This window comes from Pipistrellus hanaki, assembly GCF_964339955.1.
Source record: "Pipistrellus hanaki genome assembly, chromosome: 12".
In the NCBI taxonomy this organism is placed as follows: Eukaryota; Metazoa; Chordata; class Mammalia; order Chiroptera; family Vespertilionidae; genus Pipistrellus; species Pipistrellus hanaki.
The window spans coordinates 1,518,198-1,544,688 of NC_140514.1; the positions used below are offsets into that span (position 1 = coordinate 1,518,198).

At 64.6% G+C, this 26,491-nt stretch overlaps 2 protein-coding genes across 5 annotated transcripts in view; one reads left to right on the forward strand and one right to left on the reverse strand.

Annotated features, from left to right (window-relative positions):
* Positions 1-13,840, forward strand: part of HPCAL1 (hippocalcin like 1) — a 50,156-nt gene extending 36,316 nt beyond the window's left edge. The window contains exons 2-5 of one of the 3 annotated variants that reach the window (XM_084900114.1): positions 2,389-2,467; positions 10,687-11,077; positions 11,587-11,692; positions 13,245-13,840. In XM_084900114.1, coding sequence (XP_084756240.1) covers positions 10,700-11,077; positions 11,587-11,692; positions 13,245-13,342 — 582 coding nt within the window. In that variant the 5' untranslated portion in view covers positions 2,389-2,467; positions 10,687-10,699 and the 3' untranslated portion in view covers positions 13,343-13,840. Of the gene's footprint in view, positions 1-2,388; positions 2,468-6,076; positions 6,266-10,686; positions 11,078-11,586; positions 11,693-13,244 lie in introns of those variants that run through there. The other 2 variants (XM_084900116.1, XM_084900115.1) reach the window with 2 other exon arrangements.
* Positions 13,841-18,477: 4,637 nt separating this feature from the next.
* ODC1 (ornithine decarboxylase 1) lies at positions 18,478-25,256 on the reverse strand. Of its 2 annotated transcripts, XM_084900093.1 has the most exons (12): positions 25,200-25,256; positions 23,085-23,187; positions 22,856-22,992; positions 22,266-22,439; positions 21,983-22,155; positions 21,616-21,750; positions 21,397-21,478; positions 21,181-21,264; positions 20,145-20,307; positions 19,953-20,065; positions 19,564-19,778; positions 18,478-18,947 (listed from the first exon to the last, which is right to left on the reverse strand). In XM_084900093.1, the coding sequence occupies exons 3-12, from the start codon at positions 22,955-22,957 to the stop codon at positions 18,800-18,802; spliced, it is 1,389 nt and encodes a 462-aa protein (XP_084756219.1). In that variant the 5' UTR covers positions 22,958-22,992; positions 23,085-23,187; positions 25,200-25,256; the 3' UTR covers positions 18,478-18,799. The 2 variants fall into 2 exon arrangements, with proteins under 2 accessions (XP_084756219.1, XP_084756220.1); XM_084900094.1 differs by lacking the exon at positions 25,200-25,256 and having other exon boundaries at positions 23,085-23,206.
* Between the last annotated feature and the right edge of the window lie 1,235 nt (positions 25,257-26,491).

The window sequence follows — 26,491 nt, forward strand, 5'->3', positions numbered from 1 at the left end:
CCTGTGGGCGGTGGTGGTGCGGGAAGCGGGAAGCGGCTGCTGCTCCTTTGTGGGGAATGAATAATTTATCTGTTTCCATCTCGGTCGGCAGCTGGGCTCCGAGCTGAGGCTCCTGAGAAAGGGGTTCAGGCAGGAGAGCCTTCACCCCCCCCCCCCGCCCCAGCCCCGGACGACCACCTTGGACGCCCACCTTCACCCCCCCAGCCCCCCACCTTTCTGAAATCATTAGATATACACATATACGTATCTGTAAAGAGTTCTTTACAAAGTATACTCTAGATACAAGCCCCTTGTTGGGTACATTTTCACTCATCTTGTATTTGTGTTTTCACATTCTTGACTGTGTTCTTGGAAGCGTAAGTTTTAAATTTTAATGGAGTCTGGTTTATCTTCTCTTTGGTGGTTTGGGCTTTGGGTGTCAGGCCTAAGAGTCCACTGCCAACTCCAAGGCCACGGAGGTTTGTCCGTTTCCTTCTAAGAGTTTTTACAGTCTTAGGTGGTTGTTGTTTTTAAATCTATCTATAATAATAAAAGTGTAAGATGAGGGGCAACCAGGCAGGCAGGCAGAGGCAATTAGGGGTGATCAGGCAGGTGAGCAGTTGGGGCGATCAGGCAGTTAGGTGAGCAGTTAGGGGCAATCAGGCAGGCCAGCAAGCAAGCGGTGAAGAGCCAGCAGTCCTGGATTGTTAGAGGGTGCAAGCAGGACTGAAGCCCCCCCCCCCCCCATATATGAATTTTGTGCACCGGCCTCTAGTATAATTTTAAATAGATATTTTATGGATTTCAGAGAGGAAGGAAGAGGGAGAGAGAGACATCCATGATGAGAGAGAATCACGGACCGGCCGCCTCCTGCACATGCTCTTCTGAGGATCGAGCCCACAGCGCCCGGGCCTGTGCCTGACCGGGAATCGAACCGTGACCTCCCGGTTCACAGGTCGGTGCTCAGCCCCGGAGCCCGGGGCCGGGCATCGGCTGTGTTTCTTTATCGTGGGTGGCCTGTTGCTTCTCGCGCCGCGTGGGCGGCTGTGTCTGGGGCGGCTCGGCCCCGCAGCCGCTCTGGAGGCCTGCCTCCGTGTTCGGTCGCTGCTGACATGTCTTGAGCTGGAGGGGCCGAGCGCTTTTTGTGCGTGAGCTCATTGAATCTTGACAGGAACGCGATGAGGTGGCAGGGCTAACATCTCCGTTTGTGTGCGGGGAAGTGAGATAATGCCAGCTGGGAAGCCGTGGAGCCAGGCTCTGGGCCCGGGCAGTCGGCCACACGGCCCCTATGCTCCTGTCCTGCTCTCCCAGGGCCCTGCGCTGGGCTGGGGCGGAAGTACAGAGCCCCCGAACCTGGGAGGGGACGGGCCTTCGGCCTGACGTGAACAAAGGCGGGGGTGGGAGGGGGTGAAGGAAGGACCCCAGGAGAAAAGACGTGTGCGGTGGGCCTCCGAGGCGGGTCCAGGGCAGGCCCCGGGGTGATTTGGGGGGATGGCCCTCCCAGGGCCTTGTCTCCCTCCCCGAGAGCCCCCAGTGCCCGGCAGGCAGGTCTGTGTGCCTGGCGGGGCCTCCTCTCAGCGTGCTCTCCTGGACAGAGGCCGGGAGCAGCCGGCTGTAACTCACGTAATTATTTCTGCATAATGACTTCTGCTCTTGATGCAGTGACTGTCATCTTTATCTGCCACTGGTGGCGGAGCCCCTGGGGCTTAGCAGGGAGCCAGGGGGGCATTTGCAATTCGAGTTAATGGCCCGTCCCACGCCGCCTGGGAGCCAGGGCCTGGGGGCCAGGGCCTGGGGGCCCCTCCTCCCTCCGCGTCCTGGTGTCCGGCCTGCCGGCCTCCTCCAGAGGGGTGGGGGGCGCCCCTGCTTTGTCGCGGATGGGAACCTGAGCCGGTGGCGGGCAGAGCGCTGTGCGGCCAGGGAGGCAGGTGGTCGGGGTAGACAGTGTCCACGTGGCTACCGGTGCTGTGGTGTCACGGAGCCGGTCACTGGGCGTGCTGGTGGTCATGCCTGCTGGGCGTTCGCTGCATGGGGGGCCGCAGCTGGCGTGCTCCCGCACCCCGCCCTGTGCCAGGCCCTGACGGTGCTGCCGAGGGCCGGACGGTGAGGTGTGGCCGCAGGCGCCCGGCTCTCAGTGCTGCCGCAGCTCCTGGGCCTGGGAGGCCACAGAGGCCGCGGCCACACCCAGCACTGGCCCCAGCCCCGCCCCGGGGGGCCCCGCTGTCCGGGGGACTTCTCCCTCAGCACCGGGGTGGCGCCCCCCTCCTGAGGCAGGAGGTGCCAGGTGTCCTGCACTGCACGTGGGGCCTGTGAAAGCCGTGGTCCCCCCACCGGCTCAGGAGCCACGGGAGGGAGCGGCATGGCTCTGGCCGGGTCCGCCCCGAGTGACCTGTGGGCTCTCCCTTCCAGGGCATGGTCTAGTGGCCCCGGCGAGGACCGAACCGGCCCCGAGGCTCTGAGCTGCTGTCTGCACCTCCGCTCGCCTTGGGTAAGTTTCTCTGGGAGCTGGCCGGGCTGGGGGCGGTGCTCTGAGGGTGACTCAGGCTGACTGTGGGCGCCCAGGCAGCCCTCGGCCCCCGGGGCAGGTCCTGCGTGACGGGCACTGTGGGCAGACGGCCGGTGCACACACATGCGCCATGTGTGACCTGGCTTGGCGTTCTCACTTGTCACTGCCAGCCGGTCTGGGCTCAGTGCCCAGGGGCGGGGACAGAGGGAGGCTGCACATGAATGAGTGAATGAATGAATGGATGAATGGATGAATGAGTGATAAAGAGACGTCCCCGTGGTCGAGCTGCTGGCTGGCGCCTGGGTCAGGGCCCCTCAGTCTAGCCCAGGCCGACCCTTCTCCCTTCCCAAGGCCGCCAGCACGGCCCCAGGTGCAGGGCCCGGGTTTGGGGAGGCCCAGATCCCGCACGTTCTGTCTTGCGGGCCCCTCGCATGTTCTTGGGCTTGTCAGACCCCCGTTCAGTTCAGTTAGGACCGGGAGCACGCTCCACAGATAGACATCCGCACTGCGGGCTGTGCTCGGACCGTGGAGGGCGAGGTGGGGGGCAGGGGGTGCGGTCTCCGGGAAACCTGTGAAGGGAGGGGCCATCGGGGCCAGGAAGTCTCCATGGAGCTCGGAGACCTGGGCCCGGCGAGGGATGGGGGCTCAGCAGGTGGGGCTCCGCGGGCCCGGTCCCCGTGACGCTGCTGGGCCTGGAGGCTCTGGGCCTGGGGTTTGTCTGGAAGGAGCCCCACAGCAGCCAGACCCTCCTCCTCCCCCCGACTTCCTCCCTGTTGTCAGTTCCTGTGTCCATCCCGTGCTTTCCTGTGCTTTCCCGTGTCCTTCCTGTGTCCTTCCCGTGTCCTTCCCAAGTTGCAGGCGCCGGCTCCTCGGTGTGGGATTATTCCTCTCTGGGCCTGGAGCTCAGCGCCAGGTCCTGGGGGAGAGGGGATTGGGGAGAGGGGTGACCTGGCCGCAGCCTGAACGCCGGAGTCTGTCGGTTTGCCCCAGCACGGAGCCAGCTCCGAGAAGAGGAAGTCCAGGCCGGGCTTCCCAGCCTGACCGCAGCGCTCGGAGGGCCTCACGCCTGTGTCCCCGCTCCGCGCTGTGGGTGCGCGTAGTAGGTGCTCGGGAAGGCGGAGTCTGTGCCGCCGCTCACTGTCCTGCTGCACCGTGTGCTGTGCTTCCTCCAAGCGGCACAGGCTTTTATGAACCGTCTTCCTCCCGGCAAAAGCGCCTGTAACGACGCTGAGGACTGTGGCTGCCGTGGCCCCGGGGCGGCTGGCCTGTGGCCTTCCCGCCTGCTGATGCCTTTTATTGGGAATGACTGACTGTCTATTTCCTCCCGAAGACATGACACATGAATCAAACGCAGGAGGTGACACGTGTGAAACACAAGGGGACTGTGTCTGGGTTCGCGTGCTGAGCCGTACGCCATACCAGGCAGGCACTGGAGCAGCCGCCCTCCGGGGAGAGGACCTGGCCCGGCGGACACAGGACCCAGGGGGCCAGGCGTGTCTGTAAAACACTCTTCAGTCTCACATTCATCACTAGAGGCCGGACGCACAGATTTGGGCAGGAGCAGCCCTCCTACGCCCAGCCGCCGGCCCGGGGACCGGGCTTCCCTCCGGCCCCTCTTCGTCAGAAGGACATCGGGATGATGTCGGTCTAATTAGCATGTCACCCCTTTATTATTGTAGATGCCGTTTCTTACAGATAGTTTCCCCCCGAGATATCTTAGAATGCGCCAGCCTCAGCGGCTCGTTGGGGCATGAACTGGAGCTGCCGTCGCCGCGGAAGCGGGAGCCTGGCAGCTCCGCGCTCCGCTGTCCACTGGGACGCACGCTCCGCGGCTGCCCTGCCGGCGAGGTGGGGGAGGGAGCCCTGCTGAGCGGGCAAACTCCCAGCCGGTGGGAGCCGCCCTGGGGTCCACGCAGAGACCCCGAGACCGTGTGGAACTGAGGGCGCCTTGGGTCTCGTTGTCCGGAGGTGACGGCCGAGATGGCCCAGGCTCAGCTCCGTTCAGAGGGGGGAGCGGCAGATGTAACAGCCGATTCTTACCCGCTCTCCAGATGCCCACTGCGCCCCCTGCCTCACGCGCTGTCCTTCCGCCCTTCCCTTCCCTTCCCTTCTCTTCCCTTCCCTTCCCCTAAAAAAGAGCTCACAGGCGCTTAAGAAATATGTTTTTATTGATTTCAGAGAGAGGAAGGAAGAGAGAGAAACATCAATGATGAGACACACTGATCAGCTGCCTCCTGCAGGTCCCACACTGGGGATGGAGCCCGCCACCTGGACATGTGTCCTGACCGGGAATCAGACTGTGACCTCCTGGCTCTTAGGTCAACACTCAGCCCCTGAGCCACACTGGCCAGGCTCACAGGCACTTTTCCGGGTGTTTTTGGGCTAAGACTTGACCAGTTGGAACTGCCCTTCGAGGGATGGGTGGAGTCCCTGGGTTGGAGGGCATCTTCCCTCGCCCTGTCCCTTGCTAATCCACGTGTCCGTCCACCCATCTGCTCCTGCGGGCCGTCCTGCCGCTGCTCAGAGGATGCTGGGAGGCGACAGGCCCAGAGCTGTGGCAGGGACCGGCGTCCGCTGGGAGGGGCCCCCGGAAACTCCGGCCTGAGAATCACTGAGGCCACGACGCTGTCCTGCGCTCCCTGCACCCCCAGGAGAAGTCCGGAGGCTGGCCCTGCCCCCTCCAGCCAGGGCCCCCTCCCCCAGCCTGCCAGCCACGCTGCTCCTCCACCTCACACCTCCCCTGGGCGTGCCCTTGTCCACGTTAAAATGCCCCCCCCCCTCCCCGACAGCTCCAGCTCCTCCCCGCCTTCTTCCCACCAGACCCCAGCGGTCCCTTTACACCTCACGGTCCTCATGCGAGCTCAGGGAGTGTGTGCAGTGGCTGTGGATGAATGAGTGAGTGTGGGAGGTGGCTGTGGATGAATGAGTGAGTGTGGGAGGTGGCTGTGGATGAATGAGTGAGTGTGTGCGGTGACTGTGGATGAATGAGTGTGGGAAGCAGCTGTGGATGAATGAGTGAGTGTGGGAAGTGGCTGTGGATGAATGAGTGTGCAGTGGCTGTGGATGAATGAGTGAGTGTGTGAGGTGGCTGTGGATGGATGAGTGTGGGAAGCAGCTATGGAATGAATGAGTGTGCAGTGGCTGTGGATGAATGAGTGAGTGTGTGCAGTGGCTGTGGATGAATGAGTGAGTGTGTGAGGTGACTGTGGATGAATGAGTGTGGGAAGTAGCTGTGGAATGAATGAGTGTGCAGTGGCTGTGGATGAATGAGTGAGTGTGGGAAGTGGCTGTGGAATGAATGAGTGTGCAGTGGCTGTGGGTGAATGAGTGAGTGTGTGCAGTGGCTGTGGATGAATGAGTGAGTGTGGGAAGTGGCTGTGGATGAATGAGTGAGTGTGGGAAGTAGTTGTGGAATGAATGAGTGTGCAGTGGCTGTGGGTGAATGAGTGAGTGTGCTTCCCGAGAGCGCTGTCGCCTGCCTGCCCCTCAGTCCGCTGGGCCGCCCTGGGCACACACAGCCGCTGTCACGTGGGCTTGCTGAGCCCTGAGTGCCAGGCCCTGCCCTGGGAACGGCGGGGGCACAGCCAGCACAGGAGGCAGGCGGCCAACAGACCCATCGGCTGGGTGCCAGGGAGACCTCTGACAGGGCCAAGGGCCAGGGGCCTGCACGAGGGCTGGGTGCCCTTAGAGGTGGTCCGCAGGGGGCCTCCCCGGAGGGCTCCGGGCCTGAAGTGGAGGCGTGCAGGCCTCGGGGGAAGAAACCGGTGGAGGAGCGGCCAGGTGAGGGCCGGGCTGGAGCAGGCCCAGCAGGTTCTGCTGGTGGCGGATGGTGTATTACTCCTCCGGGGCTTTGATGGAAACGGCCAAGAAGGTGCCACTGGGATGCCAGGCCAGAGCTGGTGCAGGGGGCGGTGCCTCCCCAGGAGGGGACTCGAGTGGGCTCTGGCGGGCGAGTAGGAGGAGCCGGGGCCTGAGGCCTGGGGCCGGGGCCAGAGCTGGAGTCTCCGGAGGCAGAGGCGTGTGGGAAAGCAGCCACAGGCCCTTCCTGCGGCTCAGCCCTTCCCGCAGGGAAAGAGCCTTCTCAGGGCTCCTTTCCTTTCTCCGCCTCTTCCTTTCCCGCCTCCGAGGGCACTTCCGCCCGCGGGCGGGGAGGAGGGTGGCTGGGAGGGGAGGGTTCTGTGCCCCGCTGGACCTGTATCCTCCCTCCCCCTCCCCCTCCTCTCCTCGTTCCCCCCCCCCCTCCTTTTATTTATTTTCTGAACGTTGGGAGTCGTGGGTTTTAGCTCCTGGGATGCGCACATAGTCAGAGGGTTTTCCGTGGGATTTCTCCGCCCGGGCCCCTGGCCTGGCGTCCATCCCGCGGGGGACTGTGAGGGTGCGACAGGGTCTCAGGGCCCTGGGCAGAGGCTCCCGGTCACGGGGACCTGGTCTGGGCACACCCTGCACTGCGGGCACAGAGGCCTCTGAGCTCCGCTTTGCCAGTTCACCCTCGGGGAGGGGCAGGGGCGGGCCTTCCTGCAGCCCCCGCCCCACAGCCCCACGCCCCACGCCTTAGCCAGGGTCAGACCCAGGTCCCCAGGCCGCTGGCCTGGCAGAGTCCTCGGAGCGGCTGAAAATAGGAACCGGTGGGACCGCATGGTTGCGAAATGCAAACACCGTTATCTCCCACTCAAGGGCACTGAGGAGGGAAGTCAACAAGGGCTGCCGCTGCGTCAGGCTGCTGACGACCCAAGAACTAGAAGGTTCCGCTGGGTGGCCCAGGTCCACACAGTGTGTCCCAGGGTCACCCAGGGCCTAGCGGCCACCGCCTACAGACGTGAGGCCACCTGGCCCCGTAGACACAGTTAGACACGGAGGAAGAAACAGGTGAGACGGACTGACCAGCAGGAGTCGCTGACCCCTGTGCTCAGATGCTGTCGGTCTCGTTTCACACGCAGTCAGGATGCAGGGTCCGCGGACGTGGTCCAGTCTCCCTCTCACAGCGCCGGCCTCCCGTGTGTACCTTCCCCTTAGGCACAGGCACGGGTTCGGGTGGGCCGCATGGGCGTGGCGGTGACTGAGCTGGACAGATTAGCTCACAGATGGGGAAACTGAGGCAGCCCCTGGGCGGAGGGGGCGTGCCCGGGCGGGGTCCGGGAGCGGAGTGGGGCCTCCCGCTGGGGCTCTGGGGAGCCTGTCCCCGCTCCGCCCTCTGGTGTCCGCCGAGCGTCACTGCAGCCGAGCCTCCCCAGGCGCCGCTCCGCACTGGGCTGGGCCTTCCTCCCAGCGGCTGGGCTGGCCCCACGCTGGGCGGGCAGCGCCTCCCCTGCCCACCTGGAGGGAGGCCGCGTGCAGCCAGCCCTCCTCCTCCCCAGGAGCAGGCCCAGGGCGCCACTTCTGTGGGTAACGGGTGACGGCGCCGTCTTTGTAGAAAAGCTTGCTTTGTGTCTGCTGTCGGCACCGCCAGCCAGGCCGTCCCTGCAGCTGGCTCCCTGGCTTCATGGGAGGCAGGGTCACCGGGCAGGCCGGTCCCACCGTCCCCGCCAGGCCGCCCGCTGCGGTGAGCCTCAGGAGAGCCCGGCAGGGATTCTTAGGACCTGTCCCAGCCAGCCGCTGGCCAGCACCGCACCGCACCGGCCAGCGATGCCCGGCGCCTGGCTGTGCCGGGCACACGTGGGCTCCGTCAGGTGGGAAGGCCAGCGTGGGCCCGTCCCGGGAGCACTCTGACGGCGAGGGAGCCCGGTGGGACCGTGGTGGAGCCCGTGAGAGCCGGGCACAGCCTTCCCTCTGCCCAGGGACCCTCCCCTTCCCAGCCCACCAAGCCGAGATGGCACTGCCTCCCCCAGCCTGGCCAAGCATGGCGCCCGCCTCCCCGCGCTGGGATCTGCCATGTACCTGCCCCCTGGGGGGGGGGGTGTCAAACCTCCAGAGGCCTTTTAAAGTCCTCATCATCCAGTTGTTTTTTAAATAAATATATACATAGCCAAAACCGGTGTGGCTCAGTGGATAGAGCATCAGCCTGCGGACTGTAAGGTCCCAGGTTCGATTCCAGTCAAGGGAATGTATTGTACCTTGGTTGCAGGCACATCCCCAGTAGGGGGTGTGCAGGAGGCAGCTGGTCGATGTTTCTGACTCTCTACCCCTCTTCCTTCCTCTCTGTAAAAAATCAATAAAATATATTTTAAAAATACGTATACATATATATTGTTTTTTTATTTCAGAGAGGAAGGGGGAGAGAGAGAGAGATGAAATATCAATGAGAGAGAATCATTGATTGGCTGCCTTCTGCACGTCCCCTACTGGGCCTGCCCACAACCTGGGCATGTGCCCTGACCAGGCATCGAACCGTGGCCTCCTGCGTCCTAGGTCGATGCTCAGCCTCTGAGGACGCAGCAGGCCTGACCCTCCTAACAGAGCGAATGTCACCGGCTGTGAAAGGGGCTCTGAACGGGCAGCCCAGACCTCACCAGGCGGGGTGGTGCCCGCGCGGGGCGGCAGGTCTCCGTGCGGTCCGGAATCTCTTGGTCGTTTTTCTCCAAAACGAAATATACCCTTTTTGTTCCCAGAACACGTCCGTCATCGTCTCCTTGGCCCGTGGTCCAGGGTAGAGCTCTGGCCACGTGCAGACCGGCCAGTGCTCACCTCCCAGCGGCATGAGCTGTGGGGCCTGAGCAGGCGGCCTGCACCCCGGGCGCCAGTGTCTCCGGCCGTAAGGGGTCTGCCTCGCCCGCCCGCACCGCGTGAGCCCGGCCCATGGCGGCTGCGGCTCCTGTGCTGTGGTAGTTCAGTTGCTGCCGGAGCAGACCGGCGTGAGACCTGCCGTGGGCTCGGGCCTGATGATGCTTTGAAACAGGACTCGGGCCGATGCCTCTGTTCCTGAAGCTCTTGATGGCGGTGGTTTTGAAATGCGTTCTTAGTAAACAGCAGAGGCCTGGTGCGGGGCATTCGAGCCCTCGGGGAGGGGTGGTCCGCAGTCCGGGAGCCTCGGGATGTCCGGCTGATGGCTTAGGCCCGCTCCCCGCAGTCAGACATCCTTAGGGTCCGTGTGTGTCATAGCGACTGGTGGTTCTGCCGTTTGGTTGGTTTGCATGTTAGCCTTTTATTATATAGGACTTGTTCAGGGTTTATTCAAGTTTCCAATGACAATCCACACTGGATTGCATCCATGCTCTGTGACTATACCTTATCGTTTTTATAACAAACAGCAGCAGCTGACAGGGCGCCCAGCTTTTGGAGGACCCACGTGTAGTGCAGTTACAGGTCTTGTCATGGCAGGGGGTGTAAGGGGGGGTCAGTTTCTCCAGAGAAAGACCCTCCAGCGGTTGGCCCGGGGCCTGTGGGCCGGGGAGCGGGCCTCCCCGTAACTCCATGCTGGCTCTGCACCCACTTCCTCTGGGCCTGTCGCTCCCCTGCCAGACCCCACAGGCCCTTCTGGGGATGGGGTGTAGTCCCCTGCCAGCTTTAAGGCTGGCTCAAACGCCCGAGTCTTCCCGCTTCCCGCGGCCCAGGGGTTTCCAGGCGCCCAGGGCCAGGTGGTTGGGGTGCTGAGCTCTGCTCCCAGTCATCCAGGCTCCAGCGGCTCCTTCCATCCGCTCAGGGGAGTCCTGGGAGGAACGGGTGCTGCTGGGAGCAGAGGGTGCCCCCCCCATGCACCCCAAACGGCGGTCATCAGGAGCCTTCTCAGGAGATGGGGAAAGGGGCGTGGGCGGGTGAGGAAGCCTGGCTGAGCCCACGGGCCCCGTCCTCCGGGGAGAGTGGCCGAGAGCCAGGCCCGGAAGCGGAGGGCCACTCCCCCCCCATCACCGGAACGCAGTCATGCCCGCGTGTGCCAGGAAGAGAAGGAGCAGTGCCCCGCAGGCGCCCCTCCCCCAGGGGCCCGGAGGGGCCGAGGCGGCGGGCACAGGGACCGGACACAGGGCCGGGGCGGCCGGGCACAGGGCCAGGGCGGCCGGGCACAGGGCCGGGGCGGCCGGGCACAGGGACTGGGCATAAGGACCGGGCACAGGGACTGGGCATAAGGACCGGGCACAGGGACTGGGCATAAGGACCGGGCACAGGGACTGGGCATAAGGACCGGGCACAGGGCCGGGGCGGCGGGCACAGGGCCGGGCACAGGGCCGGGGCGGCGGGCACAGGGACGGCCGGTGCAGGCCCACAGGGCGGCCCGGCCCGCTGGGTGGCCATGGGGCCAGCCGGAGGGTCCCACGGAGCCTGTCCCGCAGGGCGCCGCCGGCCATGGGCAAGCAGAACAGCAAGCTGCGGCCCGAGGCGCTGCAGGACCTGCGGGAGAACACGGAGTTCACGGACCACGAGCTGCAGGAGTGGTACAAGGGCTTCCTCAAGGACTGCCCCACCGGCCACCTCACCGTGGACGAGTTCAAGAAGATCTACGCCAACTTCTTCCCCTACGGCGACGCCTCCAAGTTCGCCGAGCACGTGTTCCGCACCTTCGACACCAACGGCGACGGCACCATCGACTTCCGGGAGTTCATCATCGCGCTGAGCGTCACCTCGCGCGGCAAGCTGGAGCAGAAGCTGCGCTGGGCCTTCAGCATGTACGACCTGGACGGCAACGGCTACATCAGCCGCGGCGAGATGCTGGAGATCGTGCAGGTGCGTGTGGGGGGGGGGAGGAGGGGGGAGGGTGCAGGGGGGAGGGCGGGGGAGAGGGTGCAGGGGGGAGGGCGGGGGAGAGGGTGCAGGGGGGAGGGCGGGGGAGAGGGTGCAGGGGGAGGGCGGGGGAGAGGGGGCAGGGGGAGGGGCGGGGGAGAGGGTGCAGGGGGGAGGGCGGGGGAGAGGGGGCAGGGGGGAGGGGCGGGGGGAGATGCTGGAGATCGTGCAGGTGTGTGTGCGTGTGTGTGTGTGGGGGGGGGGTGCAGGAGGAGGGGGGGAGGGTGCAGGGGGGAGGGCGGGGGAGAGGGTGCAGGGGGGAGGGCGGGGGAGAGGGTGCAGGGGGGAGGGGCGGGGGGAGATGCTGGAGATCGTGCAGGTGTGTGGGGGGGGGAGGGTGCAGGGGGAGGGGCCTGGGGGCCCAAGAGCATCCCCCTCCCGGTGCCGTGGTGGGGCTGGAGGAAGCTCAGGAACCTGCTGGAATCCGAGCTCAGGCCCCGCGTGCCCTGCAGGCCATTTACAAGATGGTGTCCTCGGTGATGAAGATGCCGGAGGACGAGTCCACCCCGGAGAAGCGGACGGACAAGATCTTCAGGCAGATGGACACCAACAACGACGGTAGGCGCCGGCCCTGCCCCGCAGCGAGTCCCCCCACCACTCACCCCGCACCACCCCCCACTGCCCCCCCCACCACACACTCACCCTGCCCCGCCCCCCCCACTCACCCGCACCACCCCCCCACTCACCCCGCACCGCCCCCCCCACTCACCCTGCACCGCCCCCCCCCTCACACCCGCACCGCCCCCCCCCACTCACCCGCACCGCCCCCCCACTCACCCCGCACCGCCCCCCCACTCACAGCCCCCCCCCACTCACCCCGCCCCGCCCCCCACCTCACCGCACCGCCCCCCCACTCACCCCGCACCGCCCCCCCACTCACCCCGCACCGCCCCCCCCACTCACCCGCACCGGCCCCCCCACTCACCCCGCACCGCCCCCCCCACTCACCCGCACCGCCCCCCCCACTCACCCCGCACCACCCCCCACAACTCCACCCCGCACCGCCCCCCCACTCACCCCGCACCGCCCCCCCCACCTCACCCCGCACCGCCCCCCCCACTCACCCCGCACCGCCCCCCACACTCACCCCGCACCGCCCCCCCCACTCACCCGCACCGCCCCCCCCACTCACCCCGCACGCCCCCCCCACACTCACCCCGCACCGCCCCCCACTCACCCCGCACCGCCCCCCCCACTCACCCCGCACCGCCCCCCCCACTCACCCCGCACCGCCCCCCCCACTCACCCCGCACCGCCCCCCCCACACTCACCCCGCACCGCCCCCCCACTCACCCCGCACCGCCCCCCCCACTCACCCCGCACCGCCCCCCCAACTCACCCCGCACCGCCCCCCCCAACTCACCCCGCACCGCCCCCCCCACTCACCCCGCACCGCCCCCCCCACTCACCCCGCACCGCCCCCCACTCACCCCGCCCCGCCCCCCCCACACTCACCCCGCACCGCCCCCCACTCACCCCGCACCGCCCCCCCCACTCACCCCGCACCGCCCCCCCCACTCACCCCGCACCGCCCCCCCCACACTCACCCCGCACCGCCCCCCCACACTCACCCCGCACCGCCCCCGCACTACCCCCCCCTGCTGTGCACTGAGGTCCCTGAGGCAGGAGGTTGGCGGCTGACCACACCTCAGCGCCGGGCACACACATGGCACCGGCCGAGCTCCTACTGCGCGCGCCCCCCTCCCCCCCCCCCGTGGGCAGTCCCTGGGCCGCACCCCTGTGGGCAGTGACCCTGGGCCAGCTGCTTTGGGCCCAGGCCTGGCTGGTCAGGGTCAGAGGCAGAGGCCACGTCTTCCTCAGGGAAAGCGTGGAGTGACTTAAAGGACCGACATGGCCCACTGGCCACGCGTGTGGCCTCACTGGGGTGGCCCGGCCCAGGGTGACCACCCCCGGGGGGGGAGGGGCAGGGCCAGGGGCAGGGAACGCACAGGGTTTCCCCGAAAGCCCACGAAGCAAGCGGCACCGGACGGGTCCGCCGGCCTCCTGAGGGCCCAGCCGGCCCGGGGGCAGCGGGGTCCCCGTGCCCGGGAGGGAAGCTGCCCGGGAGGGAGCCTGCGGGCACCGCTGACCCCCCCCCCGCCCCCCGCAGGCAAGCTGTCCCTGGAGGAGTTCATCAAAGGTGCCAAGAGCGACCCGTCCATCGTGCGGCTGCTGCAGTGCGACCCCAGCAGCGCCTCCCAGTTCTGAGCGGAGCTCCGGTGGGCGCGGCTGCCGCCGGAACGCTTTGCTCGCAGCAGCCATGCCTCCTCCATCGCCCCCCTCCCCGCCGGCCAGGGACCCCTCCCTCCGCCTGCAGCCGCCCCGCCCGCCTCCCTCCCGCCGGCCAGGGCTCTGGGTGGCGCCGGCGGGGTGTCTGGCTGCAGGGGCGGAGGGGGACGGGGCGGCGGGGGGGCCCCGTGCATGGCAGCGCCCAGCCCGTCTCCCCGCCAGAGCCACGCGTGTCCGTGCGCTGCGGCCCCCGTCCTGTGTAAACTGCCGTGTGTGATGTGCAGTGTCACGTGTAGGCCCCTCTGAAGCGTGGTCCCTCGTGGCCCTGACCCAGCCGGCTCTCTGTGGTGTGTGTGCCGGCCGCCGCGGCCCAGGACCTGCATGCGTGTCCCCCGCGGGCCCCCCGGAAGGCGGTCTGTGTGGGGCCCGCGGCCGCCGCGTCTCCTGTATAAAGCGATCAAGTAAACAGCATCCTCCAGGCGCGTGTCTCCCTGAGCCCCCCCCGCGCCCTGGGGAGGGTGGGCCCCGCAGTCTCACCGCCCCCCCCCCCCCCGCGCCCCGGGCCCCCGTGTTTGTAACCGCGCCCCGGGGCCCCTCCGGGTCACTGTGTCTGTCTCCAGCGCCTGCGGGGAGCACTGGGGAGCAGGGGACTGCCCTCCCGGGTTAGCGGGGACCCCGCCCCCCCCGGGTGTGATCAGCCAGGCGGCCATGTCTCCGGCACACGCGTGGCCCCCGCCCTGGCCGCCCGCACCTTGCCCCGCGTGGGGACCTGCTCCCGCCCCTCACACTGCACAGGGGCTGGAAGTGACGGAACCGGCAGGAAGGGCTGCCCCACGGCGTCACCCACGCCAGCCGGGCCCTGCCCCTCCTCCCCCCGCCCCGCCCCCGCCCCCCGGGCTCACCCCGTCCCTGGGCGTGTGCCGGTCTGTGGTTGGGGTGTCTGTGTTGGGAGGGACGGGAGGCGTGGTCTGTGGCTGAGTCGGGTGCGGCTGTGGGGGGCCCAGTGTGAAGTGTGTGTGTCCTCCCTCCACACCCTGCACCCCGGCCGCCACGGCTGCTCCGGCCTGGCCGGCAGAGCCAGCTGCTCGGCAGAGGGAGTGAATGAAGAATGAGTGTGTGGCCCACCACCGGCCCAGCTCGGACACGCCCGGACACGCCCCCACACGCCTGGCACACGTCCCAGCCCGGCTCCTGACCCTGGACCAGGCCCTCCCTGTCCCAGCAGCCAGACAGGACTGGGGAGTCGGGGCCCTGACCGGGGCCCTGCATGTCAGCGGGCAGAGGGCCGAGGGCTTTGGGGCGGCCCCGCCCTCTGGGTGTGGGGTCAGCGGGGCTGGGGCCAGGCCCCTGGGGCAGCCCATGTGGGCAGTGCTCAGATGGAGACGCAGAGACAGGAAGCAGGCGACACTGGTCATGGGGGCGGCCTGGACCCTGCCTCAGGGCTGCCCCGTGGGTGGGGGGTGGGGGGAGAGGGGGCGGGGGATGGGCGAGGACAGCACCCTCTCTTCCCCCAGCACCCACCTGCGCCCGGCCGGGCGGGCGGCTGTGAGCGGAGCCCAGGGCTGCGGGGCCTGAGGGCACTCCAGGGGGTGGCTGGGCCTCACCCACGCCCACAGGCGGGGCCGCAGGCACAGGCTGCGGGGCCCCAGGAGCTGTTCCCTGGCCAGGCAGGAGGCCAGGGCGGGGCTGGGGGCTTCCCCGTGGGGCTCAGGGAGTTTCGGGGAGCAGCCTGGTGTGGGGACGAGGCTGCTGGAGCCCCTTCCTCCAGCCCTGGCTCTCCCTGAGCCAGGCCACCCCATCCCCACAGCCCCGTCCCCACAGCCCCGTCCCCACAGCCGCAGGCCCATTGGCTCCTGTGCTGAGCTGGGACCGGGGTCAGGCCCCCACCTGCAGAGGAGCCCGGGCGCTGGGCGCTGCTGCCCCCTGGTGGCGGTGGCCGGGAGGGCCTCCGGGTTGGGATGTCTGCATCCCTCAGGCGCCCAGAGCCTGGTGTTGGGTGAGTGGGTGACGGAGAATCAGGCTGGGCGCCTGGCACCTGCGCTCAGAGGCCTGGCAACGGCGCCGATTAGACTGAATTTCAGATAAACCAGCCGGTCTTCAGCGGGCACAGTCTCACCGGTATCTCACGTGCTGACTGGCTGTGCCCAGCAGCCCCCGTGTCAGCCAGGGGCCGAGCCTGCACAGCCTGGGCCGGTCAGATGTGGAGGGGCCGCTCCCAGGCCCCCCCAGGGCCGGGCACGTGAGGGTCATGCCAGTGACTGGCCTCAGTCCGGCTCCGGCCCCTGAGCTTGACCCCCGCTCAGCCCTCACCACGGGGACCACAGGCCGGGGAGGGTCACCTGGACTCAGGCTCCACCTCGGTGACCCCAGAGGCACGGACTGACCCTCACGACCTGACCCTCCTCATCCTGGAATCAGGGTGGGAAAACCCGCCCATCGCCCGGGGCCGCACAAGGATCCCCAGGTGTGCTCCCTGCCGGGCCCGGAGCTCCCTGCCTCCCCTAATGACCAGGGGCACGCGCCCAGCCTCCAGCTCGGGCTGGGAGCGTGGGGGCCTGGTCACTGCCAGGCTGGACTCGGCGGGGCCACTGCAGCCCGCCCACACATGACTGCAGCGCAGGGTGCCATCCCGCAGGGCTGGAGCCCCAGGTGCCTGGCACCCGCGGCTGCGTGGGCTGGATGAGGCTGGGGCGGGCAGAGAAAGGGGCTCATTCCAGCCTCGGTGCTTCTCCTTCGGCGAGAGGCCAGGGCAGCAGGGCCTGCTTCCTCCCAGGCCCTCCTAATTGGCTCGCTCTCCTGGGATCACTTGGCCTCTTTGCCCTGCATCCCATCTGTGAAACCAGAGGCCGAGAGCCCGGCTGGCGTGGCTCAGGGGCTGAGCATCAACCTAGGAACCAGGAGGCCACGGTTCGATTCCTGGGCAGGGCACAGGCCTGGGTTGTGGGCTTGACTGCCACAGTGAGGGGTGTGCAGGAGGCAGCAAATCAATGATTCTCTTTCATCGTTGATGTTTCTATGTCTCCCTCTGTCTTCCTCTCTGAAATCAATAAAAATGTGTGTGTGTATATATATATATATATATAAATTTTTTAATTAATTTTTTAATGTATATATTTTAAAAGCAATGGATTTAGTCCTAGACGGTTGGGCTCAGTGGATAGAGTGTCAGCCTGCAGACTGAAGGGTCCCAGATTCGATTCCAGGCAAGGACACATGCCCAGGTTGCAGGCTAGATCCTCAGTGGGGAGCGTGCAGGAGGCAGCTGATCATGATTCTCATCATTGATGTTTCTATCTCACTCCTCCTCCCTTCACCTGAAATCAATAAAAACATATTTAGAAAAGAAAGAAAAATAATTAAAAAAAAATAAAATCGAAGCGATGGATCTGGCCCTGGCCAGTTTGGCTCAGTGGATAGAGCATTGGACTTCAGACCAAAGGGTCCTGGGTTCGATTCCAGCCAAGGGCACGTACCTCGGGGCCTGGTTAGGGTGCATGCAGGAGGCAGCCAACAGATGTGTTTCCCCTCTCTAAAAATCACTGGGGAAAGATCCTCGGGTGAGGATTTAAGAAGAGGGATGGGTTTGGGGCCGTGGGGCTGAGGGGTTAGGCCATCGGCCCACAGCGGGCTCCGGGCTCAAAGCCAGCTCCCCGCTGGCCAGCTTCCCGCTGGCTTCCCTGTGAGCTCCGCCTGCCAGCCCGCGCTCTCCCTGCTCAGAGAACGGGAATCGCGCCTGCAGGGCCGCGGGTGGGCGGTCCCCGCGGAGGCTCCGCTCGGGCTGCCCGCTGAGCTCATCGAGTGCCGGCTCCGTTACAGTGACCCCGTGCACCTGCGAGCGGAGGCGGCGGGAAGGCAGGAGAGCCACCAGGTGGAAGTGGCTGCACACGGCCCGGCCACAGGTGCTGCTGGAGGTGCCCCCGGAGCGGACCCGCCGCTCCACAGCCCAGCGGAGGGAGCCGCTCCCGGGGCACAGGGCCCTGCTGCGGCGAGTGCCGGGCGGCACACCACACGCCTGGGGCGTTCTGGCAAGCCACCTGCAACCGGTGTTTTTCTTTTTAAAAATTGGAGCCCAGCGAAACGGGTTTGGCTCAGCAGATAGAGCGTCGGCCTGTGGACTGGAAGGTCGGGGTTTGATTCCGGTCAAGGGCGTGTATATATATATATATATATGAGCCCAAAGTGAGGGACCCACACCCACAGGAGAATCCGACGTTGTAAGCTAGTAGGAGCGCTGGGCCCACGGGGATGCTGCCTCCTTTTCCTACTGGGACACCAGTCAGTGGACAAGGGCCCAGCCGGCAGCCTCTCTGAACCCAGCCCCAGCCAAACCCATGGGGAGGGTGGAGGCAAGGATCGTGGCCAGAGGGAGGTGAAGCTGCTGTTTCTGCGTGGCCATGGGTGCCTGCTGGGTGCAGCCACCTGTGCATGGTCTTGGGTGCCTGCTAATTGCAGCTGCCCATGCACAGGCATGGGTGCTGGGTGCAGCCGCCTGGGCATGGGCCTGCTACTCTGGGGTGCTGCCAGATGGGCAGGGAATGCCCCGGTCTGCGGGCAGGGCTCCGAGGCCTCCTGCGCCTCCCCTGGCACTGGCTGGGAGGGAGCAGGCCAGTAGGTCACCAGGGGGCTTTGGGCATTGCAGTCCCGGCACTGGGGCCCTTTGGGAGGCTGAGCCACCAGGGCAGACGTGGTCTTGCTCATCCATCCTGTTCCCTCCTGCTACCTGGGGCTAGACCCTCCCCTTCGAGGACTCCCGGCTAACGTCATGCAGACTCATGGACTTGACATAGAAATGCCCAACAGAAAAGTCATCTGGGGAGACCAGTTTGGCTCCATGGATAGAACATCGGCTTGGGGACTGAAGGGTCCCGGGTTCAATTCCGGTCAAGGGCATGTACCTTGGTTGCGGGCACATCCCCAGTAGGGGGTGTGCAAGAGGCAGCTGATCGATGACTCTCTCTCATCGATGTTTCTAACTCTCTCTCCCTTCCGCTCTGTACAAAATCAATAAAATAGATATTAAAAAAAGAAGTCCTCTGGGGAGATGAAAACACGATTCCCACGTGTGGAAACAGAAGGCGGGCGTGTGGACGGACACACTGAAGACCTCTCAGAGCCTCGTTTCCAAGGAACTTTATTGGTAAAACAGGTCACAGCACTCAGCCTCGGCTGGTTCTGCCAACACAAGCTACAAATGCTTGCCTGGCAGCTGAGGGGCGCTCTGCAGTAGCATATTTGAGAATTGAGTAAAAATCCATATAAAACAAATAGTCAAATAGTTTCCATAGGAACACGTAAGTGTGACCCTGTCGCCTAGGCCTTCCACCTTGTTCCATCTGTCATCCGCGTACAAAGACATTCCAAACTAGCACTCATTAAGTTAAGTGGTCCCCCATCCTGAAGTCAAGCTACACCCGCGTAACAGCTACGGAATGGCGCCTACACGTTCACGCGGGCGGACGCGCAGGCTGCGGGGAGCAGCTCCAGCCCGCTCTCCCAGGCGCAGGACACGGGCAGGGCGCCGGCCTCCTCCTCCGCCTCCGCCCCGGGCGGGAAGCCGCGGGTCTGGACCTGCTGCATCAGTTGCCTGCGAGAGAGGAGGGCACACTGAGGACCCGCGTCACCCACACCGAGCGGCTCCCACTGGCTTACTCATGGGCCGCTCACTCCCTGTCACCGCCGTGAGGACGCGCCTAGCATTTCTCCAGAACCAGCGTTTGGGTAAAAGGAAACCACCGGTCACATGCACTCATTAACATACTCCCGCCACACAATTTAGAAAATATCTTAACCAGACTTCTCTAAAAGGAGAAGGGAAAATCTGAAAATACAAATCAGTTATTGGAGAGATTTTCCTATCCATTTGTATTCTCCAAGTTTTCTAGAGCATTTAATCGAGCAGCATCATTCCTTCAATTAGAGTAAGGTGAGAGCATAAACCAAAGAAGGTATCTATTCCCTTCCCCCCTAAAAAGTCCATTTGCTACAGCCGGGGACACCTAACCAGGAAGGGCTTCGGAGACAGGCTCAGGGTTAGTCCAGGACGAGCTGCCCCTGCCGCCCTGCTCCTAAGTCCCGTGGGAGCCCTCAGCGTTTAGGGGCCGCCCGCCTGTAGGGGAAGGGGGGGGGGGGGGGCAGGTGCGGGGCTCCAGGGAGGGAGCGCCCAAGTCTCTTATCAGGCCCGCACACGCGCCGGCACTAACCATGCGGGCCCTGACATGACGTAGTAGATGGTGGGCCGCTGGAAGCCGTTGAAGGTGGAGGCGGCAGCCACGGTGTAGGCGCCCATGTTCTCGAAGAGCATCCAGTCGCCCACGTGCATCTCGGGCAGGCCGCAGCGCTCCACGATGCGGTCCAGGCCGTCGCAGGTGGGGCCCCAGATGCTGGAGGAGTAGTACTTCTCGTCCGGTTTGGGCCTCTGCGCGGAGAAACGTGCCGTCACCCTCACCACGGCACCTCTTCCCTCGCGCGCAGCACACAGGTCACACACACAGCACACGGGTCGCACACACAGCACACGGACCGCGCACACAACACGTGGACTGCACACACAGCACGCGGACCGCGCCCACAGCACTCGGACGGCAGGTACCTTCTGCAGAAGGGGCTTCACGTGCGCGTGATCGTAGAGGATGCAGTTAAAGGACCCATACACGCCATCATTCACGTAATACATGAAGGTCTTCTCGCTCGACTCGTCTTCATCTGGAAAGCAGAGCAGTCAGTGACCATCTCTGTACCAGCTCCCACTCACACGTGCCCAGATGCTCCCCTTCACACCTACCGTCAGAGCCCGTCTGTTCCTTTAAGACCAGTTTCTTGGCAATGATGTTGACTGCAAGCGTGAAAGCTGATGCAACGTAGTATCTGCCGGGCTCAGCTATGAGTGTCACTCCCGAGTCTGAGGGAAAATACTTGTCCAGGGCTGGGTTGATTACACTGGTGATCTACGGAGTGAGACAGACAGACAGACAAGAGCAGTCAGCTATCAGGGGAGCCAGGCGGCGGAGAGCAGTGCTGCGATGTGATAGAAACGTTTCACAGCCTCACAAGGTTATCACCAGGCAACAGCCAAAAATAAACACTGCCCTCAACACCGGCCTGTTTCACTCGGATTCCCCCCCTGATACCTTTCTATCATCTTAAGATGTTATAGGGACAATTTTATCAAACAATAAACAAATGTATTACTTACTGAGGGATCAGAGTGTCCCCAAACATTTTTATGTAGCAAATACATGCCAACAGGATAAACTATTCTGTCAGCCTCACAGAATTTGAACAAGTAACAATGTGGATATTTTATAAACTTCAACACCATTTAATGGGGCTGAATTTCCTAAGTGACTAGACACAATGTTTTAAGAGGAAATGCGAGTCCTGGCAAAGCACGTCTGGTACAGAGATGCACAGCAGGTCCATCATGGCGCCTGTTCAGATGCTGTCACACCGATGAGCAGCCACGGGAGCGGAACCTCAGGTCTATTGCTCAGCCAAGGGAAAAGCAGCTGTTTTGTTACCAGCCGTCTCATTTAAAGTCACAGGACCCGTTAATGACATAAGTGAGCACTAGAGTCAGTGTGTTCTCTCATCACCACAGCAACATTTCTTAATTGTTTCCCAAGACATTGTAGAAACTGACTCACGCTTTAGAAAACCAAAGAGTATTAAGTACAATTTTAAACAGCACAAAAGTTGCTCAGGACATTTATTTTCCTGTTTGTTAGTCCCTCTGATTATCAGCTAACACGTAGGTTGTAAAGTACCCCACCAGGGACTTGTTAAAGCAGCTACCACATGTCTGTTTTGCCATGATTTACCTCCTCAAATTTAAGCTTTGCATCCTCAGATCCAGGAAAGCCACCACCGATATCCAGCAGGTACATGTTGAAGCCAACCTCAGCCTAGAGGCAAGAAAACCGGTCAAACAGTGAATGTGTAACAGGCCACGGAGAACGGAGGAGGCTGAGGACTCGCAGTGTGGACTCCTACTAGACCTGCTGCCCTGCCCAGCGCACAGAGGGTCCCGTACTCACCCCCATGTCGAAGACACAGCGGGCATCGGAGATGGCCTGCACGAAGGTCTCCGGGTCCGTGCAGCCACTGCCCACGTGAAAGCTGGGGGACAAAGGAGAAGAGGCTCTATCACCCCGGGGACTGTTCACAGCGGGACGGACTGTGAAACGCACACTGTCTGTCCTTATCTTAGCCTCTAAACCCCCCCCCCCCCCCCCCACACACACACGTGCCCTCACCTCACGCCGATGACCTCGATGTTCAGCTCCTTGGCCCGCTCCAAGAGAAGCCTGCTGGTCCTGAGTGTGGCACCAAACTTAACGCTGAGACGACACACTGCTTTGGAGTCATCTGTGGCGATCCGCAGAACCAGCCTGGAAGCAAGAGGAGCGCCGACTGTACCGGGCCGCCCGGGCACATGCTAACCACAGGCTCCTCGGCTTGGGGTGACCCAACACTGCTTTCTAACCAAGGGGTGTACGCCATTCCCCACGCTGCCTCTGCCAGCACAGGAACTCACGGAGCACAGACAGCACCTGGCCATCAGAGCGTGCGGGACAACATGCAGGTCCCACGTCCCACCCGCCCTCTCCTGCAGGAACTCACTTTGCCTTGGGATGTGCCCTGGCAACCTTCATCAGCTCCACTTCGCTATCGAAAGTCATCATCTGGACTCCGTTACTGGCGGCGTATTTGATCTGAGACACTTGTTTACAGGGGTTTGCGTAGATGATCCTCTCGGGAGGCACCCCGAGACTCTGCACCAGCTGTATCTCAGTCTGAGGAGGAAGAGAGGGTGCTGTACAGAGGCAGCCGATCGTGCCAGAAACCGACATGGGCGTTGTCCCTTCACGCCCGGCCCCTCTACGGCCCAGGAGACAACGCTCACCTTGCTGGCACAGTCAAAGCCCGTCCCGATGGCAGCCAGGGTCTTCACGATGGTCCTGCTGTCGTTGCATTTGACTGCGTAGAAGGGGGTGACCCTCGGGAGAGCCTTCAGCCACCGCAGGTGTTTCTTTATAACGTCCCCCAGGTCCGCGACGTAGAAGGCGTCCTTATCGTCCTGCAGGAGGGGCACCGAGCTCATTAGCTGCACATGTGCGCCCTCGGCCTCATCTCCCAGCACCCTCAATCCACGCACCGACGTGACTGTCACTATTATCCGGGACCAGCGGTTGGCAAAGTCATTAGTGAACAGAACCAGATATCAACAGGACGACAACTGAAATTTATTTTGAGAGCCGAAAACCAACTTCTGCGCATGGGCCCTGAAGTTTCAATGGCCTGTACATGTGCACCTGCACCTGGTGTTTTGTGGAAGAGCCACACTCCCGGGGCCTAAGAGCCGCATGTTTGCCAACCACTATTCTGGATGACCCACAGCCAATTAAGCTCTCCATTCCCCAACAAGACACTGAGTGCCCTCACACAGACCCCACGGAAGCCCCCGGGGCCGCACCACGGCCCTCATACACTTACTGAAGAGGAGACTTCATTGATTTTCTGGTCCAGGATGTCCTTGGCAGTAAAGCCCTCATCGAGGAAATGGCAGTCAAACTCTTCATTCCTAACGGTGTTCATGTTCCCGGTTTCTGGACGTTCCCAAACGCTACACGCTGCGAAAGGGCGGAGACACTCGCTCGTTAAATTACACTAAATACTTAGTCATTCTGAACAAGACGGACGTGCAGCGGCCAAGAACACTTACAAGGAAAATGAGGAGCCGGGACTCGGGAAGCACTGCCAGCTGTTCAGGCGCTCTCCAGGAACTCCCGGTCCAGGACGGTCCTCCCCTGCAGCCGCGGGAACGCCTGGAACACAGATGCGCTGCCCCTTAGGACACATCGAGTGGACACACCGGGCCCTAACAGCGCCCACCCAGGAAGCAGGGCTGTTCAGACACCTCACAGCTCCTCTGGGTTTGGGAATCCCTCACTCCTGGGAATAAGTTACCAACCCACAAACCTCTACAGCATCCGAGGACACCAGACTCAACACCTCCGATTATTTTTAAGCAGCATTGAAATCCCATACAGAGGATTTTAAATTTAAAATAAACATTTTGAATTATACAGAATCACATCATGGAAACATCTAGGGCTCAGCTTACAGAGTGAGCTCAAGTTTTCTGGGAATTTTATGAGCTAATTTTATTTGCAGGATGGGCATGTATTTTTAAAAACTGCATCTTCAAATCAATAATATAGTGGCTGTATCTGGTCAGAAAAACCAGCGTTCTTGGACTAGTGCTGCCTCCTAAATTAGCAATTCCGGGAATCCCCACAGGCACAATGATATCTGCATATTTGCTTAAGTAAGCAGCATAACGACTTATGGGTAAGCAAAAGCTGCTAACAATCAGAGCCACTGTCCTTGGACTTCATCGACTATGACCGGGTGAACGAAGCTGCTCTGAATGTCACTTATTTACTTATTTATTTTTTAATACATTTTATTGATTTTTTACAGAGAGGAAGGGAAAGAGATAGAGAGCTAGAAATGTCGATGAGAGAGAAACACTGACCAGCTGCCTCTTGCACACCCCCTATGCAACCAACGTACATGCCCCTGACCGGAATAGAACCTGGGACCTTTCAGTCCGCAGACCGATGCTCTACCACTGAGCCACACCGGTTTCGGCTGAATGTCACTTATTTAAACCGCCGCACTTCCTGCCGGTACAGCCTGCTTTCCCTGTGCAGCCCGCGGGCAGAGGCCGGGCACTGGTCCGAGGCCGCAGTTCGCTCTGGCACGGGGCACATGACCCAGGGGGACGGGCCTGCCATCCATCCGGACCCGTGCCCGGCAGAGCCGGTTCCAGCTTCCACCGAGCGTGACCACCTCCATCTCACCCCAGCGGCCGGCCAGAGCGCAGAGCACCAGGGGGGAAGCGGTGAGGCCGGGCCAGCTGGGGTCGTTAACCGTCTATCGTCCGGGCAATGCTCAGGCTTAACCCGGCCGTTTCCTCCTAAACACACGCTGCCTCCGGCCTCTGGGGAGCGAGCACCTCCCGGGCGCTCGGGCAGCCAGTTCCCAGAGGACAGACCCGTTAGCGGCAGGCGGCACCTCCCCGCCAGCCCAGTGGGCTCCGTTATGGAGCGGGGCCGATGCCAACCGGACCGAGAACAGCACACCGCCAGCATCGGCCGCCGATCGCAGGTTGGATCCAGTCCGCCTTCTTTGTGCTCCCCCGGCGGCCCGGTCTGAGCGCCTCGGGGCGGGCTCCTGCGTCCGACCAGCGCCGGCCCTGCGCCCGGACCGCCCCGCTGGTCTGGGGTCCCTGTCACTCAGGTTCCTAAACCGGCCTCCGGGCCGGCGGGGATCTCCGCCCCGGCAGCGCGCGGGGTTCTCTACCGGGTCCTCTGCTCGGGCCCGAGAGCAGCACCCGCCGGCCGGCCGACCGACCGACCGGCAAACCCCGCCCGACGCCGCGCCCGGCGCAGGCAGCCCGGCCTCGGCCTCCGCACCCGGCACCTGCGCCACGTGGGTCTGGGGAGGAAAACAGCGGCTGGAGGAACCGCCGGGCCCCCCGCAGCTTCCGGCTCGGAGACACCGTCCGCGGGGCCCGGACGCCCAGGCCCGGACCGCCGCGCCGCGGGGAGCGCACGGCCGCACCGTCACCGGGACCCCGATCCCGCGGGACCGGCCCGCAAGGTCAGGGGCCGGCGGCCGGCTCTGCGGACACGTATCCCCGCGGGTCTGTCCGGGCCGCGGGCCCGGGGCGCAGGGACACGTGGCCGCCCCGCCCGCCCCTCGGTCCCGGCCCCGGCCCCGGCCCCGGCCCCGGCCCCGGCCCCGGCCCCGGCCCCGGCGCCCCTCTCACCTCGCAGCGCCGCCGCCTCACGCCGACCCCATGGAGCCGCCGCCGCCGCCGAGCGCGCAGGACCGCGGCCGCCCCGTCAGCCGCCCGCCGGCCGCCCGCCGCCTCGCTCCTCCCGCGGAGACCGCCGGCCGAGTGGCGCCGGAGCTGCAGAGGGGCGGCGGCGGCGGAGGCGGAGGCGGAGGGACTGACAAAGCCGGCGGCCGCGGCGCCGCTACTTATAGCGCCGCGCGTGTCGTCATGGAGACGCACCAGCTCAAACCAGCCGCGATCGGTTCCGGCCGGGCGTCCTCCCAGGGAGGGCGGAGCGCGGCGGCGGCCAACCGGGGCCCGGACGCCCCCGGCCTCCCGCCGCTCTGGGCCCCGAGGCAGGTCCGCGCACGCGCACGCCCCCGCAGGCCCCGCCCCTCCCCCGCCGGCGGCCTCGCGCCCTCTGCCAGGTCCGCGCACGCGCACGCCCCCGCAGGCCCCGCCCCGCCGGCCCCGCCCCCGCCGGCGGCCTCGCTCTCTGGCCCTGCGACCCTGAGGCGGGTCCGCGCACGCGCAGAGGCCGCCGTGCCCCGCGGCGCCGCCTCGGTGCTGCGCGGTGCGGCCCGCCCGCCGCTCGCCGGGCCGTCAGCCTTGGGCCCCACCCGCGCCCCGCGACACTGCGCTTCCCCTTGGCAGCCACCGCCTCCGGTGCCCTGGGCGGAGAGAGGAGATGGGACGCGGGCGGCCGCGCGGACCCCGCCGCCTCCATCCCCGTGGAAGGGCCTGGCGCGGCCTCGGCCGCCGCGGTGGCCACCAGCAGGGCCGGGCGTGCCTTCCAGCCCGGGGGCCGCAGCGGGGGCGCGCCGAGTGCACGCCGGCTGCTTCCGCCGAGCCGCGGCCAGGCCAGGCGTCCGGAGGAGGGGGAGGAGGTCCGCAGGCCGCCGGCGCCCCTGCCCGCCGCCCGCCGCCCGCCGCCCGCCGCCCGCCGCCCGCCGCCCGCCGCCCGCCGCCCGCCGCCCGCCGCCCGCGTGGACGGGCGCTGAGGGCCCGCACCCGGGGCCCGGCAGTGCGCACCGGGCAGAGGCCTGGGAGGGACTCCTGGGCCGGGAGCGGAGCCAGGGCCGCCAGGCAGCACCGCAGTCCCAGGGTCTGGGCGGCCTCGCTGAATATTCGTTAAAATGTGGCCCAGCGTCTGCAGATCGGCCGCGAACTGGGTCAGCGTGACAGGAACCAGCTGGGTTAAGTGTAGCCGAGTGTAGCCAGCTGCAGAGAAGACACCAACGGGCGTTAGACCAAACGGCGTCCCTCCCACAAACGCACGGACA

What these genes read in the sequence shown, in the direction of transcription:
- ODC1 (XM_084900093.1), bottom strand. Translation starts at nt 22,957, where the DNA reads ATGAACACCGTTAGGAATGAAGAGTTTGACTGCCATTTCCTCGATGAG. An exon ending in GGAACAGACGGGCTCTGACG is followed by an intron (nt 20,066 to 20,144) that starts GTAGGTGTGAAG and finishes TCTGCTTTCCAG; the next exon opens with ATGAAGACGAGTCGAGCGAG. An exon ending in TGAAGCCCCTTCTGCAGAAG is followed by an intron (nt 19,779 to 19,952) that starts GTACCTGCCGTC and finishes TTCTCCGCGCAG; the next exon opens with AGGCCCAAACCGGACGAGAA.